At 52.5% G+C, this 20,621-nt stretch overlaps 2 protein-coding genes across 2 annotated transcripts; both read left to right on the forward strand.

The window, feature by feature from the left end:
• The first annotated feature begins 157 nt into the window (after positions 1–157).
• Positions 158–19,906, forward strand: GPR137C (G protein-coupled receptor 137C). The gene is made up of 7 exons (XM_063159635.1): positions 158–542; positions 7,571–7,614; positions 8,280–8,508; positions 10,806–10,955; positions 11,473–11,595; positions 11,690–11,805; positions 17,533–19,906. Exons 1-7 carry the CDS (start codon positions 210–212, stop codon positions 17,678–17,680), a joined length of 1,143 nt encoding a protein of 380 aa, XP_063015705.1. The 5' UTR covers positions 158–209; the 3' UTR covers positions 17,681–19,906.
• Positions 11,831–17,525, forward strand: LOC134420005 (splicing factor 3A subunit 3-like). The gene has a single exon (XM_063159636.1). The coding sequence runs from the start codon at positions 15,543–15,545 to the stop codon at positions 16,308–16,310; it is 768 nt and encodes a 255-aa protein (XP_063015706.1). The 5' UTR covers positions 11,831–15,542; the 3' UTR covers positions 16,311–17,525.
• Positions 19,907–20,621: the final 715 nt, after the last annotated feature.

A 20,621-nucleotide genomic window follows, 5' to 3' on the forward strand; every position in this document is an offset into this window, starting at 1 on the left:
CAAATCAGCGGGCTCAGCCGGCTGTCCCCGGCACGGAGTTGTTTGGCGGCGGGCGGGCGGGCGGTGCAGCCGGGCGGGCGGGAGGAGGAGGAGAAGAAGAAGAAGAAGAAGGAGAAGGGGGAAAGGGGAGGTTCTCCCCTTTGTTGCATGGGGGTGTCCAGCCGGGGCTGAGGGAAGGCAGGGAGGGGGTCGGTGCCTCCCGCTGCCCCATGGCCCTCGCTGAGGGGGCAGCCGTGCCCTACGCCGTGGAGCTGGGGCTCACCGTGCTCCACACGGCGCTCTACGCCGCGCTCTTCCTCTTCGCCTACCTGCAGCTCTGGCTGCTGCTCTACTACCGCGAGCGGCGGCTGAGTTACCACACGCTCTGCCTCTTCCTCTGCCTGCTCTGGGCAGCCCTCAGGACCACCCTGTTCTCCTTCTACCTGCAGAATTCCCTGCAGGCCCTCCGCCTCCAGCAACCCTTCGCCCACTGGCTCCTGTACTGCCTGCCCGGCTGCCTCCTCTTCTCCAGCCTCTGCCTCCTCAACCTCTATTTCGCCGAGGTAAGTTTTGCCTTTTGGGCAAAACCCCTCTAAAATTCGCTTTCCAAAACCTCCACCCTGCGGGACAGCGGGGTTGGAAGCTCCTCTCCAAAGTTGGAGCGCCCTGGAGCCGAGGCTGGGGGGTGGGATGGGGGTGTGAGCGCCCAGGTGCGGTCGGGGGGCGATCCTGAGGGGCCGATCCTTGGGGACAGCCCGAGGGGGTGCGGGGCTGTGCCCGGAATCCCGGCTGGGAGCGGGGCACAGGGGTTTTGCCCTGAATCCAGACTTTGGGACAGCCTGGGGGGATGTAGGGGTTGTGCCCTGAAGCCAGGCTGGGAGGATGAAGCACAAGGATTGTGCCCTGAATGCAGGCTTGGGGAGAAGCACAGGGATTGTGCCCTGGATCCAAGCTGGGGGGGCGGGGTGGGATTTGGGGGGGATGGTGTGAGCTAAAAGTGTGCCCAGAATCCCAGCATCGGGGCTTTGGGGTGCAGGGCTGTACCCTGCCTGCACACCCCGCCTGGGGGGGACAGCACATGCCCTGAATTTGGGATTTGGGGGTGCGGGGACATGCCCTGCTCCCAGGCGGGCTTCTCCTCTTTGCCACCCAGACCCACCGCGGGGTGTTTGTGCGTGTGTGTATGTGGGGGGGCATCACTTGAGGGACTGTTTTGCATCTTTTTGGTTATTTTTTAATTGATTCCCGTTCTGCGAAGGGGACCAGAAAGTGGCAGCAGCAGGGGCTGCTCTGGCCTGGAGTGATGCCAACCATTACGTCACCAGCCAGAGCCTCTTCTGCTATTGTTGCTGCGCTCCCTCCTTCCCTCCATCGCTCCGCTGCGAGCCCGGCTTGTTGTTCCGCAGCTTGTCAGACAAAAAAACCCCGAGATCCCTCACACAACAGCCCGGGGCAGCCCAGGGAGGCCCCTTCCCAGCGCCGGCATCGCTGCTGGGACAGTGCGGAGCCGCTTGTTATTGTCACCGAGCCGTGTCCCTGCTTTTCTGGGCTTCCCATCACTCGTGTGGTGATTTTTAGCCTCCTTTCCTTAGTCCTTCCACTTGCCTTCATCTCCTAAAGCCCTGGCTCTCCCCTCCCCATCCTCCTCCTGAATATTTTGTTTCTGCTCCAGTTTCTCTTGAGCAGCCCTTTGCTTCGCCTGCCTCCCGGTTCGCTGCCTATTTATGAAACAAGTCACCACTTTTCCCTTCCAGCTTTGTTGTTGTTGTTGGGATTCTTTGCTCTGCAGCTCTCAGCTGTTCCCCAGCCTCACAAAAGAATGGCTAGCACACAGAAATCTCTCCAGTGTGTCACCCACGGGAGTTATGATTTCATTTTCCCCAGGACACCGACATTCACATGACACTTGGAGCTCTGGGGTTGTTCTGCTGTTCTGGTTCTTTTCCCCCCTCAATAAACACCTGGAGGCTTTTGGGGGGTGAGCTGCCTGTTGCAAAAGGTGCTGTTGATGGAATAACAAATGGTGCATAGAGTGCACAAATCCATCTTGTCTGCCTAAGGGAGCCTGACCTCCCAGTTGCTCCAGCCAGGAGGGGTTGGTGTCCCTTGAAAGGCAGGGATTGTGTGCTCTGCTCCACAGAGTGGCTGGATTTCTGCTTTTCTCTAGGTCACTGGATTTGACAGCAGATTTGCCTCTCTGCAGGCTTGTTTAAAGGTCCTCTTCAAGTAAATCCAAATAGATTGCCAGGCTTCTCCTCCTCCCACGGTATCTGTTTTGCACTGAACTCTGCATGTATCCCACTTCTTTCTCCTTGAAGACCTGGAGCCAAGGGAAATCCTGTCTGAGGAAATAAGAGCTCTGAATCTGGAGTGGGGAAGGATAAAGTGACTTAGAAAAATGGGTCTGCTTGCTCAGCTCCAGGGAGGGCCTGACACCTCCCTGGAACAACCAGGAGGGGTGTCCATCACTCTGTGGGGTTTTTGGGAGATCTCAGTGGTGAAGCTCCGGAGATTTGGAGGAAGAAGATGGAAATCCTGGAGCTTTTGTGGCTCCCAGGATCTGGAGGTGACTGGTGTGTTTACTGGGTGACTCCAGCAGGATGTGCCCATCCTTTCCCAGTTTTTGAGGCCCACTTGGCAGCAGCCTGGGGAAGGACTCTGAGCTTCTGCTGCCCTGGGGGTGGCACCCTGAGCTGAGATGGCCTCAGATAAAAGCAGGAGCTGCTGCTGTGCTGAGGGCCTGGCTCATTGTCCCTGTGCACAGAGCCTCCTTTGTGGAGAGGATGGAGAAATGGCATCTGGGCAAGAAAATGGCCTGTGCTGATATTTGAGCTGTTCCTGCTTGATTTGCAGAGCCCCTCAGGCAGCACAGAGGCTGAGGATGGTAAGGTGCTGGGGAAGGAGCTCCAGGAAACAGATACCTGTGGGGAACTGGCATTACTGAACACTCCAGGCTGTTCCAGGGCTGAAATTCAAATTTGCTGAACTGCCTGGTGTTCCTCCTTTCTGTGGGGACAGCTTGTCCTCTTCCTGTCCCATGAGATTCCTGAGGGGATGCAGAGACCTGACAGAATCAGTGTGGAATGTGTATTTATTTTTCATAGAGTCCCAGAATGGTTTGGGTTGGAAGGGACCTTAAAGCCCATCCAGGGACACCTTCCACCATGCCAGGCTGCTCCCAGCCCTGTCCAGCCTGGCCTTGGGCACTGCCAGGGATCCAGGGGCAGCCCCAGCCTCTCTGGGCACCCTGTGCCAGGGCCTGCCCACCCTCCCAGCCAGGAATTCCCAATTCCCAATCTTCCATCCCACCCTGTCCTCTGGCAGTGGGAGCCATTCCCTGTGTCCTTTCATTCCATGCTCTTGTCCTCCCCAGCTCTCTTGGGATGCTTTTTCCACCTGGAACATCCCTTTAGCTTGGGAGCATCTCCTCCTTTCTACTTCAGCTTGTACCAGAAGGAATCCTTTCCTGGCAACCTGGAGTTCAGAGTCCATCAGGTCAGAATTGCTCAGATCCACTCCCAGTCTTGCCTCAAGAGCTCTGATGTCCAACCTGGGATGCTCCTTTGCCTTTGGAGCAGCTCCTGTGCTGCTTGAGCAATGCCACCTTTCCCAAGTGGCTGCAACTTCTGCTGTTCCCCAGCTCTTTGTCAGGACCAGGGAAATGGAAATACATGGAAGGAGCTCAGGGGATTCAGCCTGGAGCAAAGGAGGCTCAGGAGGGACCTTGTGGCTCTGCAGAGCTCCCTGACAGGAGGGGACAGCCAGGGAGGCTCGAGCTCTTCCCAAGGGACACGAGGAAATGGCCTCAAGCTGTGCCAGGGGAGGTTTAAATGGGATATTTGGGGAAATTCCTCCATGGAAAGGAGCTGCCAGGGGGGTTTGGAGTCCCCATCCCTGAAGGTGTCCAAGGAACCTCTGGGGGTGGCACTCAGTGCTCTGGGCTTGTGACAAGGTGGCAATCAGGCACAGCTTGGACCTGATGGCCTTGGAGGTGTTCTGTGAAATGCAGCCACAACAACCTTGATGGTAAAGACCTTCCTGAGCCCCTGGCAGCCCTGGCTGTCCTGGGAGCCAGCAGGGATGGGTGAGGAGTGCTGGCCTGGTGGGGCTTGTGGTGTGGGTGGGTTTCTCTGAGTGCTCCACATGAGGAGATGCCATCAGCCACTTTCATCCCTTCCTGCTCTAACTGCACTGCAGAGAGCATCCAGCCTGGGAGCTGTTTGTCTGTACTGTCCTGGATCTTCTCAGATGGAAAACTGGGAAAATTTCATCCTTTTTTTCTCTCTTTCACCTTCTCTGTGCAGCAGACACCCTGTGCTCAGAGGGACAGCTGGGCAGGGATCTCTGAAACTCCCAACTGCTCCATCCCATAGCTGCTGCTTCCCATGTTTCCCAGAGGAACAGGTGGCCCTGCTGGGCACCAGCTATTCTGGGAAAGGAGGGAACATGCAGAGTTCCAGCCTGTGTTCAGGATGGCATGGAATCATCTGGATATTAATGGGAGGATGGTGAGAGATCCTCGTGGACACTCCCAGCTTTTCCTCTGTGGGCTGCAGCTGGGGTTTGCACACTTGGTACAAGGTGTGATCCCAAAACAGTCTGTGCTGTGCTCCCAGCACTGTGTGGTGAGCAGAGGGATCTGTCTGGGATGCTCCAGCAGCTGAGCTGTGTTGGGGCAGGACATGTTTGCAGATCCCAAATTTGTGTTTCTGAAGGAAAAAAAAAAAAAAGGATTTGATTCCAGTGGACAACAAGTTCCTGGATCTTTCAGATCTGCTGAAAAGCAGCTTGGTTTTGGTCCAGCCTGAGTGCCTCACTGTGAGGTTTAAGGTTTAAGATCCTGGCATTGGGAGTGGTCCTTGGATTCATCTGTAGGATCTGGGACGTGTCACTTTTCTTCCCTTAGCAGCTGTGACACCTCCAGGGCACCTTCTGAGGGTGAGTGTGTCTCTGAACACACCCTGGGGGCTCTCTGGGCTGGGATGTGAGCAAGGAAATCACTTTTATGGGATAAACCCACCCAAAAGCCTCCAGCATCCCAGAGGGCTTTGGGGTCTGTGGCTCACTGCAGCCTCACCCTCTGGCTGATGTGGAGTGCTCAAGGGATCCATGGCTCTGGAAAGGCACCTGAGTGTTCCAAACTGCTGTGAAGGATTTGTTCAGAGTAAATCTTCCCAGTCCTGCTGCTCTGTGCTGCTGAGACCTCTGTTCCCTCTTTTCATGCTGCATTTCTGGAGCTGGGCTCAGCTCAGATTTGAGGGACCTGTTCAGTTTGCAGGGGTTGCTGAAGCACAGGGGTTTGTTTTTCCTGTGTTTCTGAAGAACAGGATTGCTCCTGAGCTCTCTGTGCTGGGTTTTCCACAGCAGAACCCTCTGCCTGAGCTGTCCTTGGGCTCTGGGAGCAGCAGAGCCCCGTGCAGGAGGCTCAGAGCTCATCTCAAGGATAAGAACCCAGAGTCACCCTGAGCACTCTGCTGGTGGCACCTCCTGACCCAGTCCCTGGGCAGGAAAAGCAACCTTCAGATAACTTATCAGCCTGAATAACCAAAACCAGCAGAGCAGAGGTGGCTGTTCCCTTCCTGAAGTTATTCCTACAACTATCCAGGGGCTAATAAAAGTGTGAGGCTGGAGCTGTGGTCTCCCTCTGCTTTCCATGGCAGCAGGCCAAGCATGAGGCTCAAATTGCTGTTGCACTCTTAACCCTGACTCAGCTTTGTGTGCCTCCATCCCTGGGGCTGCAGGGGAAGGTTTGGCAAGAGTGTCCTGCCCAAAACAGCATCTCCTGTGAGCCAGGGGCACTGCCCTGCTCAGCTGAGGGGCTGGCAACACAACATTCCCAGCTGGGATACAAACCAGGGGCTCTGCAGGGCTCTTAGAGGTTACAGCAGGAGTGCAGATTGCTCAGTGATTTCCAGGCTGCTGGGATGGGTGTTCAACCAGCAGGAGTGCAGATTGCTCAGTGATTTCCAGGCTGCTGGGATGGATGTTCAACCAGGAGTGGTGCAGATTGCTCAGTGATTTCCATGCTGCTGGGATGGGTGCAGAACCAGGAGTGGTGCAGATTGCTCAGTGATTTCCAGGCTGCTGGGATGGGTGTTCAACCAGGAGTTCCCCAGCTGGATGTCACCAGTGCCTGTTTTGACAGGACAAGAGGAAACAGCCTCAAGTTGTGCCAGGGGATATTTAGATCCTAACTGGAAGTTAGGAAAAAATTCTTCACTGAAAGGGTGGTGAGGTGTTGGAACAGGCTGGTCAGGGCTGTGGTGGAGTCCCCAGCCCTGGAAGTGTTCAGAAAACTCAAAGTGGATGTGGCACTTGAGGGCATGGGTTAGTGGTGAGTGTGGTGCTGCTGGATTAATGGTTGGGCTTGGTGACCTTGGAGGGCTTTTCCAGCCTCAGTGATTCAGTGATTCCAAAGTGCCTGAATGTCACCCTCAGCAAACAAGGGAGGATTCAGGGATATTTCTGGTTTTGAGTATCCATGTGGCCCAAAGGATGAGTTTTAGGGCTCAGAGTGGACTGTGCCACACTCCTGCACTTGTGTGTGCCAGGACAAGGGGACAGAGAACATTCCTGGGGCTGGATGCCTCCCTCTGCTGAAGAACCACATTCATTCCTCACTCAGTTCAGCTCATCCTCTGTCAGCCAGAGGAGCCAGGCACTGGACATGGCTCTTGGAAGGGAATCACTGAAGCTGCCCAATGTCCTTTGAAATGCTTGGAAGCACTGCAGTGGCTCAGACAGCCCTCAGATCCTGGAGTGGCTCTGGGAATCCCCTTGGCAGCAGCCTGATTCCTGAAGCTCGTGTGCCATTTCTGCCTCAGTGCTGACGTGGAAGCAGGAGACAAGGAATCCCACCAGGATAAAAGCTGCCTGAGGATGCCAGGGAGGAGATGGGTGATCCTTCACTGCTGACAGGGAAGGCTCCTTGTGGGAGAAGGGAAACAGAGCCTCCACAGCTGAGCAGTGATCCCACAAGTGCAGGTGGGACCTCTCTGGATGTGTCTGTGCCTCTTCCCAAGTTCCTTCAAGGTCTCCAGTCAGAGCTTTGCCTGTGGTTGAGTGGTACCCCAGCTCTGGGATCCTTCCTGGTGGGAGCTGGAGCTGGACACAACCCTAATCCAGTTCTGAGCAGTGTGAGCACAGGCTCCCCGTGCCTTTGCAGCAGGAATTCACATCTGAGCTGTGACTTGGGAGTATCTGCACCTTCCTAAACTGTCCCTGCTCCTCTCACATGGAAATCCAGCATGGTTGAGGTCCTAAAATAGCCCAAAACATTGGGAAAAGGAGGTGTATTTTTGAAGGACTTTGAAGTGCTAAACTCCCTTCTTTTCTTGAAGTCTTCAAGGTGTGGTGTTAAAGTGCTTGGCACATATGGGGTGTTAAATATGTTTATGGTTGTTGAGAACCTGTATTTGGGCTGGGCTTGTACAAGGAGAAAGTGCCATTGTTTTGGGTCCAGAGCAGGAGTTGGTGCTGATAAATAATCCAGATTCCTTGGAGATGTCCAGCTGGGTTCTGATTTCCCTGGTTGTCTCTTGACAAAGTTGAAAGGAAACCTAAATTAATCCTGTGCAAATCTTTCCTCCAGGTCATCTTCAAAGTGAAATGTGCAGCTGAATTCAACAAGTACAAGTAAGTGCTGCTGTCCTGACCTTGCCTGAAAAGCTGGTCCCATGGGAACTGGCTGGGAATGGGGGGGGGACAGGCCCCAAAAGCTGAACAGAGTTCTAATTCCATACCTGTGCTCTGAGAAAGGAGCAGAATTTCACCCTGGAGCAGGACTGGGAGCTTCAAGGGTGCCAGAGGAGCTCAAGCATCCAGTTTGCCTGGGTGGACTCCCAGGGTCACTCTGAGCTGTCCCAGCCCAGCACAGATCAGCAGAACAAGGCTTGAGCAGTGGGGGAGCCCCAGGTCTGTGCTGCCCAGGGAACCCCAGGGTGGAAATGCAAGCTCCAGGGGCTCTCCAGAAAGGAGTTGCAGTGGTGGTGATGACTCATGGCTTATTGACTGGAGTTAATGCAGAGCTGGAGCAACACTTCAAATCTGCAAGATAAGAACCTGACTGTCAGAAGATGAGTCTTGTAACTCATGACTGCTTACGCTGCTCATGTGTTCTGAGAGCAGCTCCAACAAATCCTCTGCAGCCTTGGGCTGCCAGTGCAACCCCTGAAATGTGCTGGAATGCCTGAGCTGCCCAGCAGGCTGAGCCCTGGGAGGCTCTGCTGACACAGGAGGGAGGTGCACAATGAACCAGGCCTGGTCTCACTGACCATTTTTCCCCCTCACCGTGTCTCCAGGGTCCTGCTGTACCTGGGCTCCATCCTCACCAGCCTCCTGTTCCTGGTTGTGAATTTAACCTGTGCAATGCTGATCCATGGAGAGGTCCCAGAGAAGCAGCTCAGGTGGACAGTCCTGGCCCGGGCTCTGGTCAATGACAGCCTCTTCATCCTCTGTGCCATCTCCCTGGCCTGCTGCATGTGCAAACTGGGAAAGATGTCTTCAGCCAATGTCTACCTCGAGTCCAAGGTGGGTAAATGCCTTGGGAATTCCCAGCTGGAGCTGGGTGTGCTCACTCAGGGCAGTGCTGGCCTGGTGGTGCCTGAGCTGCTCTGGCTCAAATTCTCCTTCCAGTGTGGAGGTGGCAATTCCTGGATTCCTCCCTTTCACAGAGTGCATGCTCCTGCTGTGGGAGTGATGTTTCCTGCATCTTTTAGGGAAATACTTTGTCTGCAGCTTTGGCATAACAGATTTATGAGCTGCTTCTGCTTTTCAGGCACAGAAAATCCCAGGTTTGCCTTGAGGAGAGGGTTCTCTCAGAGCAGCAGATGCAGTTTGTGCTGTAAATTTACCTGTAGCAGATGTGTCATGATTCCTGCAATGGGGATCCCCAGAAATCCAACTTTAGGTGGGCTCTCCTTGGGTAGGATGAGATGTCCAGGGTGAGATGAGCATTTTGGAATGGGAGGAGAAGTTGCTGTAGGTCCTGTCCCAAAGCAGGACAGGTGAGGTGAACACACATAGCTCTTTTCCAGCAGCTAGGAAAGTGGAAAAGTCACCAGGATTGTGGCAGGAGGCTGCAGTCAGTGTCCACCTGAGTGCCTGGAAACATCCAGAGGAAAAAGCAGAGCACCTGAGCACAGCCAGCTCTTCCTGAGGCTTTCTCTAGGAGATGTGTGGCTCCTTAAGCAGCAGAGGGCATCGGTGGCCTCCGGGCATGCAGGGGGTGTGGGCTGGGCCTGGTGTCCTGCCTGGCTCTGTGACAGCTGTCCAGAGGCTGCAGGTGGCCCCCAGCTCTGCAGTGAGGCAGGGACAGAGGAGCTGCTCACACCCCTGCTGGCCTGGGCCTGCTGTCCAGCTCTGCCTGCCTCTGACACTCACTAACTCACCCAGTTCCCCCAGTGCAGGAACTTCCTCTCCTCACATGCCTGAGGCTGCCCCTGGGCTGTGTACAATGTGCTCCAGGGAAGCCTCTGCTCTGCACTTGGATACTCACCCTGCTGAAGGTCTCTGCCTCCCTCCCCTGCCTTGGGGGCATCCTCTGATGTTGTGTTTGGGAAATTGCTGCAGAAGCAGGCTGGGGATGAGCAGAAATGTCACACAGATGCCCCAGAAGGTTGTCCTGCCCCTGAACTCAAAGGCACACAGCAGGGCTGGAGGTGGGAAGGTTGGAGCTGTGGGAAGGAGGGTGGACTGCAGCCAGCTCCTGTCCTGGGGTCTTTGTGAGCTGCAGATTGGCTTCAGCAGCCTTTGTGCCTCATTGTGCTGCCCTGAGCACCCAGGCTCAGCTTCCAGTGGCAGCAGGATGTGTGCTGGCCTTCAGGGCTGTCACTTGTCTGTTGACACCTCTTTCTTGCTGACTCTGAGCTCCAGATCTAGGAAAATAGAGCTGGGATGTGCAGCAGAGCACTGGGATGAGCTTCCCCAGCAGATTCTCTGCTTAAACACAAAGGCAGCTCAGGTGCTGAAGGGTGTTTGCCCCTCACTGTGACTTGCTGCCTCCCAGCAGCCATTGAAGGGATTCATGGATGGATTTAACACAACCTGGTTTGTCTCAGCACTCCTGAATGGTTTGAGCTGGAAGAGATCTTAAATCCCATCCAGTTCCACCCCCCTGCCATGGGTTACCTTTAACTATCCCAGGCTGCTCCAAGCCCATCCAGCCTGGCCTTTTCACTGTCAGGGACACTGTGCCAGGGCCTCACTACCTCACAGCCAAGAATTTACTCCCAATATCCCATCTAACCCTGCCCTCTGTCTGTTTGAAGCCATTCCCTGTGTCCTGTCTCCTCCAGGCCATTGTGAATGGTCTCTCTCCATCTTTCCTGTGGGCTCCCTTCAGGTACCGGGGTTCAAGCTCTGGATGTTTCTGCCCACCCCAAATACTTGAGCTCCTTTCTTAGAGCACTGTTGGGGTGCTGGGTGGCTGCAGGTGAAAGGGCTGGGTGAACACCTCTGCAGGGTCTGGGCTGTGAAGCAGAAGTTGATTTTCCTGCTGGTTGGTTGTTGGCCTTGTGGAGGTTCCCAGAGGAAGGCAGGGGGTGGAAAGCCTCTCCCTGGACCCCCAGTTTGGAGCTGACTGACAGAGTCCTGCCAGGGACACTCCAGGGCCTCAGATCCTTCCCTGCTCCCAGGCAGCTCTGGCTGTGTGGCTGCTGCAATGAACTCATCACATGAGAAAGCTCTTAGCCAGCTCTGAATATTTTAGCAACAACATACAAATGTTCTGGGTCATTCTTGCCTGCACAGCTGCTCATGCATTTAAGGGAACGGGGAAGAACATCACAGCTCTGTATTAAAACTCTTTTCATTTCTTCCTGTCCTAGGGAACATCTGTCTGCCAGGCTATTCTGGTGGGATCTGTAGTGGCCCTCCTGTATTCCTCAAGGGCTTGCTATAACCTGGTAGCTGTGGCCATATCTCCAGACAATGTTCCTGGTCCTTTTAACTATGGCTGGGACAACCTTTCAGACAAGGTGAGTGTGTCACCCCCAAATCCAGAGCCAGTGAAGGGACATGCAGTCACTCCTCCGCCTGTGAGGGTGAGCAGGGGGTTTTGGGGGGATGTCTGAGTAGCTGAACCCCCAAATGAGCTGCCTTTCTGCTCTGCTTGCTCTCTGCACCCAGCAAATCTGAGTCCTCCTCTCCCCAGCCACTCCTTCAGGAAGGATTCCCTGCTCTTCCCTTCCAGCCTGCCAACTCTTCTTGTGAGGGAGAGGAGGGACAGCTCAACTGGAGCAGAACAGCAATGCTTAATTGGGCATGGCTGTGTGTGAGGGAGAGTCACTGGTGTGGGCAGGAGCTCCCGGTGCCCTGGTGGCACCCTCTGAGCAGAACCAGCCCACCCAAACCAGCAGCAGCACCAGGTGAAGGTCACTCTGCTGCTCTGGGGACTCCTGCCTTTGGAAAGGTTGCTCTGCACTCCCAGTTCCAGCTTCTGGGAGCTCTGTGGGTGGCTGGCATGACACAGACCCCTCTGCCTTGTGCCCACAGGTGCACGTGGAGGTGAGCAGTGAGGAGTACGTGGTGTTTGGAGTGGTCCTGTTCCTCTGGGAGCTGGTGCCAACCACGTTCGTGGTGCTGTTCTTCCGCGCCCAGAGACTGAGCCAGAACCTGGTAGGCCTGAGCAAGTCCCCCTGTGCTGGGAGGATGCCTGGGATGACTTTTGGGGAATGTTTTGCTTCTGGCCTAACTCCTTTCTCCTTGGCAGACTCCAGCAGGGATGGTCAACAGCCACAGCTACAGCTCCAGGGCCTATTTCTTTGACAATCCCAGGCGCTACGACAGCGACGATGACTTGTCACGGCTCGGGGCCAGGGAAGGAGGGTAAGGAAGGGTTGTGCTGCTGCTCTGCTGCCTTCTGGGGCAGCACCAGAGCTCCTGGCTTCTGCTCCCTGGAAAAGCTTTGGTGGAAGAGGCAGCTTGGGTGGGATAGATGGGGCAGGGAGCGTCTGACAGAGCTTTTGTTCCCTTGTGCAGCTCACAAGGAGTTGCTTTTATTGGGCAGAAGTGAGCAGCTCAGAGAGGTGGATGGTGCTCACAGGTGGTGATGCAAACAGGAGACCTCATCCAGGAGGGGTGGGATCCATTTCAGAGGGCTCTGAAATGATCTCCAGAGGGGTTTCTCCACTGGGGAATGAGAGCTGGGGAAGTTCTGGAAGGGAGTGGGGACAAAGCTCTGCAGGAAGTGCTGGTGTGGGGGACAATGGTCAGGTATCCCCAGCAAAACTCTTACAAGGCATCCTGGCAGCCCTGTCACCTGTCTCCATGGATCCATGGAATGGTTAGGGATAGAAGGGGCCTTAAAGCTCCTCTTGTTCCACCCCCTGCCATGGGCAGGGACATCTTCCATTATCCCAGGGTGCTCCAAGCCCTGTCCAGCCTGGCCTGGAACACTTTCCTTCCTTTCCACTTCACTTCCTAGTCCCTCACTGTTGGAGTAAATCAGCTGAGACTCCATTTCCTTCATGCAGAAAGCAAATTCTTTATTCACAAAGCTCATGTTTGTAGGAAATATCAGCACTGTATTAAACCCAATTTGTCAGCAATGCAGTGAAATTCAGTTCACTGGTCAGTAAGGGCTGTTGTATATGTCTATCAAATTTTCTCTCTCTAGATATATTTACATTTTTCCTTTGTGGATTCTCATGGGGCAAATTTTATTATTTACACAGGTGCATTTGTTTTTCATCCTCAGAATAGAATGTTGTGTTAAGGAACTTCTGATTCTCAAAATAGCTTCACATGGCAACTTGCAAATTGCTTGTTAGCTGCACCTAGAAGAAATGACAGGCCAGCTTTGGCAATTTGATTTCATAAGGCCTTTCTTTTATAATTCTTCTACCTGTCTCCAACATCTCACCCTTTTCATTAATTTAAAAAAGGCTCTGTTCTGGTTTTAAAACAGCTTGCTCTTGGGAGGGTATTATCTCATTAAGGTTATCACTGGTTATCTGTTAGATATGGGATGAAAGGCTGAATACAATCAACAAAGCTTATCAAATTCTATCAAGTCACTGACACAGCATGAGAAAACAAAAAATTAATGTCCAGTGTCTCTTAGGGAAATGGAGATAAATGACCATTGTTTTAAAGTCAAATAGTTGAGACTCAGGAGAAGGTCCATTAGCTGGAAGTGTTGATCTTTGACACCACTGAATGTCCTCCTGGATCCTGGAACAGGGAATAGCTGAGGAAGGTTAGCAGGAGCACTACACTGTGATGATGACATGAGGCTTTGCTGGCAAATTGCCTCTGTGGTTTGCAGACACAGCTGAGCCTTGGCAGTCCTGCTTCTGTCCCTGCTCTGGCCACGAGGGCTGCAGGGTGATGGGGCTCTTTCTCTTCCACTGGGCCTCATTTTCCCAGAGGTGATCAGTGATTGATTGAACAAACAGGTGACCCCTTCGAACCTGCTGCTGGTAAAACACAAGCACGCCCTCTCTTGAAGTCAATGAATCAATTAGGCTTTGCTAATTGAGGCACACTCAATTGGGATTTAGATTTGGTGATCTCCTTTCCAAATTTTTGATGCAAATATTGCATTATTCAAAATTCTTTGTTGTCCAAATTTCCAATGTACGTGTTACGTTATTTGGATGTTCTTAAGGCACTAAATTCTCTTTCTTTTGGCTTTTTTAAAGTGAGATGCATGTCTTTGGTTATGAGCATGAGGAAACATCAAGGCAAAACAATACATGTAGTGAACAAGAAACTGACAGCAATCAGGAATAAGCCAGGTACAACAATTAATTCAGATAATACACATAATAAATAATACATGTGAAATTAGGTAATTAGGGATCTCTGAAACACTGTACCATCATTCCAGAGTCTGTGAACAGCTGACAAACCTCAATTTAGTGAGGGCTTGGATAATTATTTCCAGATAATAATTCCCAAGCTCACTCTAAAGATAGGTTCAGCTGTCATATCTAAGGGGTCAAATTGTTAAGCCAAAGTGACCTGAATCCAGTTTTGATGCAGAAAACATTTGGTTTATTGACAAATTCTCCTTCCAGGTAGAGCTAAGGCCTGGCCACAGCCCAGGCTCCATCTGGGAGGGAATTCCCTAAACACATTTTAAAGCAGGGCTCTTATGAATAGCAGTTATGAGTAAAGGCCTTGGGGTTGAAGACTAATCAAACCCTCCAGTAGTTGGATCCCTCCAAAGTTTCCTTCAGGATAGAGATGCTTCAAACACAGCAAACTTCTGGAGTGCTTCTGTAATAAGTGGCAAAACCACAAGACCAGCAGTTCAGAGGAGGCTTTCAGCAAAGCTCAAGTATCTTTTCTTGGAAGTCTGAAAAATGTTTAATTATGAAACAGCATTGGGTGAAACCATATAGCCAGTGAGGGACTAGCCAGAGAGCTAAGCTGGCCTAAGAGATGCAGAAACAAAAAACAAGGATCCTGAAACCATGTGAGTCTTTTGGATAATTACACAAACAGATGTTAAAGCATATAAGAAGCTAGCTATAAATACAGTAATAACATCTTATGAATTATGTCTATTATAAAATCAGTAAATTCACATTATGTAACCAATATATCAGTGGTAACCCTCTCAGGAAGTTGAGGTAACACCTTTCTGAACAGTCATGTACCTGTGACAGCAAAATGAAACAAAGGAAAGCACTAAAACAGCTCACAGTCAACAACAGCCATAGTGGAGAATAACAAGTGAGTCTTCTGTGTTATCTGTGGAAGATTAAACAGCAGAGATTGTAACCAGCAATAGAATCTTCACAAAATCCAGGATGAACACACTGTATCTTCTTTATCCACCAACAGCTGTTTGTCAGTGTTCCATCCCAGCTGTTTTAGTCAGAGTCATCTTATCTCTTAAAAGAAAACAGCTTTATATCTTACAGCATAGAAAGGTAATATTCAACTGTCTTAGATTGCAATGCAAGATGTAACCAGGTGTATTCTATCACCATCTGTTAAAACCAGGTAGGGGAGTGTTCTTTATCTCTTCCATGACCCATCCCCTCATGACTCTGGGGGATAGCTTCTCTTCATGGGCCAGCTGTTCAACCAGGTGGGGCAGTTTTCTTTATCTCTTCCACAACGGATCCTCCCTCCAGGAGAAATTGAGTGTCCCTGCCTGGCTGATAAAATTCCATCATCCCACTGGGAGATGCTCTGCCCAGGGGGAGGAGCCAACCATTCCTTCTTGGATATAATCTGAGCCTGGGAACAGCACAGCAGCCTTTTCCACTGGATTCCCAGAGGAACACCAGGCACCACTGGACCTTGAGAGGACAACTACAGCCTTCTACAGGATCACCCCTTCAACAGAGCCACATTTGTCACTCCAGGAGAGCTGCAGCCACCATTTATTCAGACAGCTACCACCACCCTGACCCACAGGCTGTCAGGTTGTATCCTGACTTTGTCTGCTTCAGCAGTAACATTTTATTTGTGAGCTAATTATTTCTAAACTTTAAGGAACTGCTGCAGATAAAATTCAAGGTTCTAGGACTTGGTTAAGAGATTACTTGCTGCCCATAATCTTGGGAGAAGAGGAGAGCTGAGCTGCAGGCACACAGGGGAGCGGGATGGAGACGATCCTGGAGCAGCAGCAGCAGTACCACGAGGAGCAGGAGCAGCTCATGGACATGATGGTGAGGGAGATGCTCACCAAGAAGTCCAGGCTCCATGACCAGATCCACTCAGACCACCACACCCGGGCCATGCAGGACAGTTCCATGGGAGTGAGCAGCAGCCTGTGGGAGCTGTATGATGACAAGGATGGTCTGCGTGAGGAAGAGCTCAGCGCCATTTCCGGGCCAAATGAATTTGTGGGGTTTTACAACAGACTGAAGCAAATTGAGGAATTTCACCAGAAGCACCCACATGAGATGTGTGTTCCTATGTCAGTGGAGTTTGAGGAGCTGCTGAAGGCCAGAGACAACCCGAGTGAAGAAGCTCAGAATCTGGTGGAGTTCACAGATGAGGAAGAGTACGGACGATACTTGGATTTGCATGATTGTTACCTCAAGTACATTAACCTGAAATCATCAGAGAAATTTGATTATATCACTTACTTAGCCACATTTGACCAGCTCTTCAATATTCCCAAGGAGAGAAAAAATGCTGAATATAAGAGGTATCTTCAGGTGCTCCTTGAGTACCTGCAGGGTTACACAGATCAAGTGAAACCATTACTGGACCAGAATGAACTTTTTGGGAAAATTCACATGGAGTTTGAGAAGAAGTGGGAGCATGGCACATTCCCAGGCTGGCCTGAGGAGACCAGCAGTGCCCTCACCTTTGCTGGTGCCCACCTGGACCTCTCAGCCTTCTCCTGCTCACCTCACCCATGAGAACGTGCAGCGTAAGCAGGCACGGACAGGGGAGGAGAGAGAGGAGGAGGAAGAGCAGGTCAGTGACAGCGAGAATGAAGATGAAGAAAATGAAATAATATATAACCCTAAAAATCTGCCTTTTGGTTGGGATGGGAAGCCCATCCCATACTGGTTGTATAAACTCCATGGTCTGAGCATCAACTAGAGCTGTGAGATCTGTGGTAACTGCACCTACCGAGGGCCCAGGGTGTTCCAGAGGCACTCTGCAGAGTGGAGACATGCTCATGGAATGAGGTGCCTGGGCATTCCCAGCACAACACACTTTGCCAGCATCACACAGATTGAGGATGCAGTCTCACTGTGGGCAAAGCTGAAACAGCAGAAGGCTTCAGAGAGGTGGCAGCCCGACACAGAGGAGGAATATGAGGATTCCAGTGGGAACGTGGTGAACAAAAAGACCTACAAAGACCTGAGGTGCCAAGGGCTGCTGTAGCTGTCCCCAAGTGAAGGAACACAGAGAGAATCTGCAGAGAGAGTGGATCTGACTTCTTCAATTTCTGGATTTTGTATGTGCATGAATATAGATTTCAAGAATACTTTATTGTCACTTTCTAGTAAGCTCCTTAGACATTGTTTTAGATAAAAACCAACAAACAAACAAAAAAAAAAAGGAACAGAGGTGCAGCAGGGCAGGGGGAGGTCTGCCACACCATCCCATGTCTACAACAGGTTTCTTAGATGAACATCAATTAAATATAGATCAGCTGATGTCAAATGATGGGCAGGCACTGCCCCAAAAAGGGGGAGGAGGGACAAATCTTACTGTTTGCACAGGTGCATTTGTTTTTCGTCCTCAGAATAGATTTGTGTTAGAGGAACCTCTGATTCTCAAAATAGCTTCACATGGCAACTTGCAAATTGCTTGTTAGCTGCACTTAGAAGAAATGACAGGCCAGCTTTGGCAATTTGATTTCATAAGGCCTTTCTTTTATAATTCTTCTGCCTACCTGTCTGCCACACCTCACTTGCTGCCCAGGGGTGTAGAGGGCAGTTCAGAGCTTCTGGCTCCTCTTGACCAGCGGGGCCTGGTGCTCTTCTCTCCTCAAAGCCAAGTTCCTTGGAGATACTGCGCCTTCAAATTCAGCCCCCTGACCAGTGCTGGGAGCAGAACTCTGGAGAAGCCAAATTATTCATCCCTAAAAACCCCATGCCTGTTATTTTTTTTCTGTCTCTCCTGCAGCTTGGCCACCCCTCAGTGCTCGGGCTGCTACGGTTCCCTGGCTGGCACCGAGGGCGCCGCGGACAGCGCGCCCTTGCTCTGCGCCGCCGGCGGCTCGGAGAGCAACCAGCACCAGCACGGCTCCCACACAGCTGCCCCACACAGCTGAGGAGGCTCCCTCTCTCTTCCCAGAGTGGCACTCGTGTATAGGATTGTAACCTGGTTTTTCCTCTTGTCCTCCTCTCCCCCTGAAGCATTAACTCATGACACAAACATTCCACTACTGCCGCAGGCGTGCGGGACCCAGCCCGGCGCTGCGGGCACTGCAGTCAGAGAACTGTGACTTTAAGGTACCATGTAGCAAAGTGAAGCTGAACTCTCTGGAAGCTTTTTTTTTTGGTTTTTTTTTTTTTTTTTCTTGGTCTGGTCTTCAAGATGTTGGCAGCTAAATGCACCAGAGCTTCCTCACTAGAAAAGAAACATCAAATGCATATTTGCACTTTTATCTGCACACTTGGAAGGAACGGATCTGGCTCGGGCCGTGCGTGGCCTGAGACTGTTCTAGTTACTGTTTTAATTGCACATCCAGAGCTGGGAGAGGCGCTGTCTTCTGCAGAGATGTGTTCCCTGAAGGACTCTGCATCCTGCCTCCCTGGGAGCTCTGTCTGGGCAGGGCCCCCGTGCTGGGTGCTGGAGTTTTCTGTGCCATATTCCCACCTGGCAGGGCTGGGTGAGCCCTGGGGCTCGGGGGCTCTTGCCCTGCCTGCTGTCCCACCTGGGCCTGTGGCTCAGAGCTGAGGGAGGCCACTGCTCCTGCTGGCCCGTGGCACGGGGACAGGGCTGCCTTGTCCCTGCAGGGGGAGGCTGGAGCTGCCTCAGCAGGAGTGTGTGTGCAGGAGTGTGTGTGAATCCGGGGCTGCTGCACCCCCTGGGTGCTGGGGGCAGCCCTGCTCCCCCTCCTCCTCACCCACAGTGGGGCTCCCCTCGTCCCCCTCAGTATTAAATTGCATTGAGCAGATAACCAAGAGTTTGAACCTGAAGTGAATGTGAACTGCTGGGTCCCCACTGAGGTGCAGGGGGTGTGTGGCTGCCTGTGGAACGTTGCTGTTGCTGAAGGAAGGGGCAGAAACCACAGGGATGTGATCCTTGTGCTCCTTACTCTGCCCTCCCCATGGACCTGGGGCAGGGTGGGAGTGCTGGGCCAGGCTGGGACAGGTCCCTCTGTCTCTCCTTAACCAAAACAGCCAAGTTTGACCTGGCCTGGGCTCTTTGGAGATGAGGCTTGGTGTTATTCCTGGGGCTGAGCAGAGCAGCTTTGGCTGAAGGCTCTGGTGCAGGGAGGGAGCTGCTCTGACCATGGGGCACATCCACCCTGGGCCTGCTTTCAACCTGCCCCGTGCTGCTGCAGCCCTGCTGTGACACTGGGGACAGGGAATGCTGTGCTGGGACAGCACCTGGGAGCTGTGAGAGCAACCCCAGCCCTGGGGCACCCTCCCCTCCCCAGCCTGGCCCCCTCAGCCCTGGGGCTGTGCTGAGCTCGGTGTCACCTGTGTGTCCCTGTGTGTGCCCTGTGCTCCCCCTGCCCAGCAGAGCAGCCACTCCTGGCTCTTTGTGGAGAAGGCAAAGATGGGGGCTCTGAGCACAGCCCTGAGCCAGAGCCCCACAGCTGCTCCCCTGTGTCCTGGCAGGAACAGGCTGCTCCATCTCAACCCCTGCTTGGCTCATGGCAGAGCTGGTCAAGGGCCTGGCACTGCCACCCTTCCTCCTGCTCCCATGAGCCTCCAAAGACAGCAAGTGACACTCGTGGCCCCTGTTCTTGCTTAAATTCCAAAGCACTAGGAGCACTTTAAGTTTTACTTTGGAGGGAAAGGAGTGTAGTGCAAAAAAAAAAAAAAAAAAAAAAAAAAAAGAAAAAAAAAAAGAAAAATTAAAAAAAAACTCTACAAAATCCAAGGGCTACAGGCTCATTGTTCCTCTTGCACTGAAGCACACAGCCACACTATGATCTTCCTGGGGTTTTGGGAGGGCAGGTCAGGGCAGTGAGCCTCGTTGCTGATGGGTTTGGGGGTTTTCTCCTCTGTCTGGACTGACAGCTCCTGCTGGGGCTGCTCCTGTGTTTTACTGAACTCATTTATAGCTCAGAAGTTACAAGGACTTTTTTAATGCATAGTTGCCTTTCATTAAACTTTCTTTTGGGTTTGTTTTTTTTTTTTTTTTTTTTTTTTTGTGGGGTTGTTTTTTGGGGTTTCTTTTTGGTATGGTTTAACAGTGTTCTGGCTTTGCAGGTGGGCAGCAGCTGCTGCCCCAGGAGCTGTGGCCAATGAATGTACCTATTTGTTCTTCACTAAACTGTAACCAAGCACTACTCTGTTGAAATAAATTAAAATAAAAAAGACTTTTTGTGCTGGGATGGCTCCCAGGGTGACCCAGCCAGCTCCAGGTGTGACCCTGAGCTCCCCTGTGCCCTGCCAGGACCTGGCACATGCGATTGCTGTGGGATGGGCTCTGAGGGTGGCACTGGGGGTTTATTTTATCCCCTGGTGTTTCTCTGCTTGCAGCCCTGAGGGAGCAGCTGGAGCTGTGCCAGGGCAGGTTTGGGTTGGATCTCGGGGAAAGGTTCTGCTCCCAGAGGGTGCTGGCACTGCCCAGGGAATGGGCACAGCCCCAGGGCTGCCAGGGCTGCCCAGGGTGGGGTTGTTGTGGGTCTGGGCAGGGCCAGGAGCTGCCCTGGTCTCTCTGTGGAGCCCTCCCAGCTCAGGGAGGCCCTGCCTGGTTCTGTGTCTCCATCCCGTGAGGTGCAATGTGCTCACACCAGTGTCCAGGAGACATTTCTGGCCAGGGGCTCTGCTTTGTCCTTGCCAGCACTGGCTGCCCCAAACCCAGCAGCACCTCCAGCCCTGGAGATTCCTTCATTCCTTCATTCCTTCATTCCTTCCCCAGCTTCATCCACACCCACACAGCCCTGGGCCAAAGCTCAGGCTGCCTCTTGTGCTCTCCCCACGTTTTGGGGTGGAAAGCAGAGGGGTTCCACACAGACCCAGCCTTGGAGGGGCTGTTTTTGTTTTCCAGCAGCATTTCCCACACCCAGACCTGCCCTCAGTCCTTGCTGG

Source organism: Melospiza melodia, chromosome 6 (assembly GCF_035770615.1).
Source record: "Melospiza melodia melodia isolate bMelMel2 chromosome 6, bMelMel2.pri, whole genome shotgun sequence".
Classification (NCBI taxonomy): Eukaryota; Metazoa; Chordata; class Aves; order Passeriformes; family Passerellidae; genus Melospiza; species Melospiza melodia.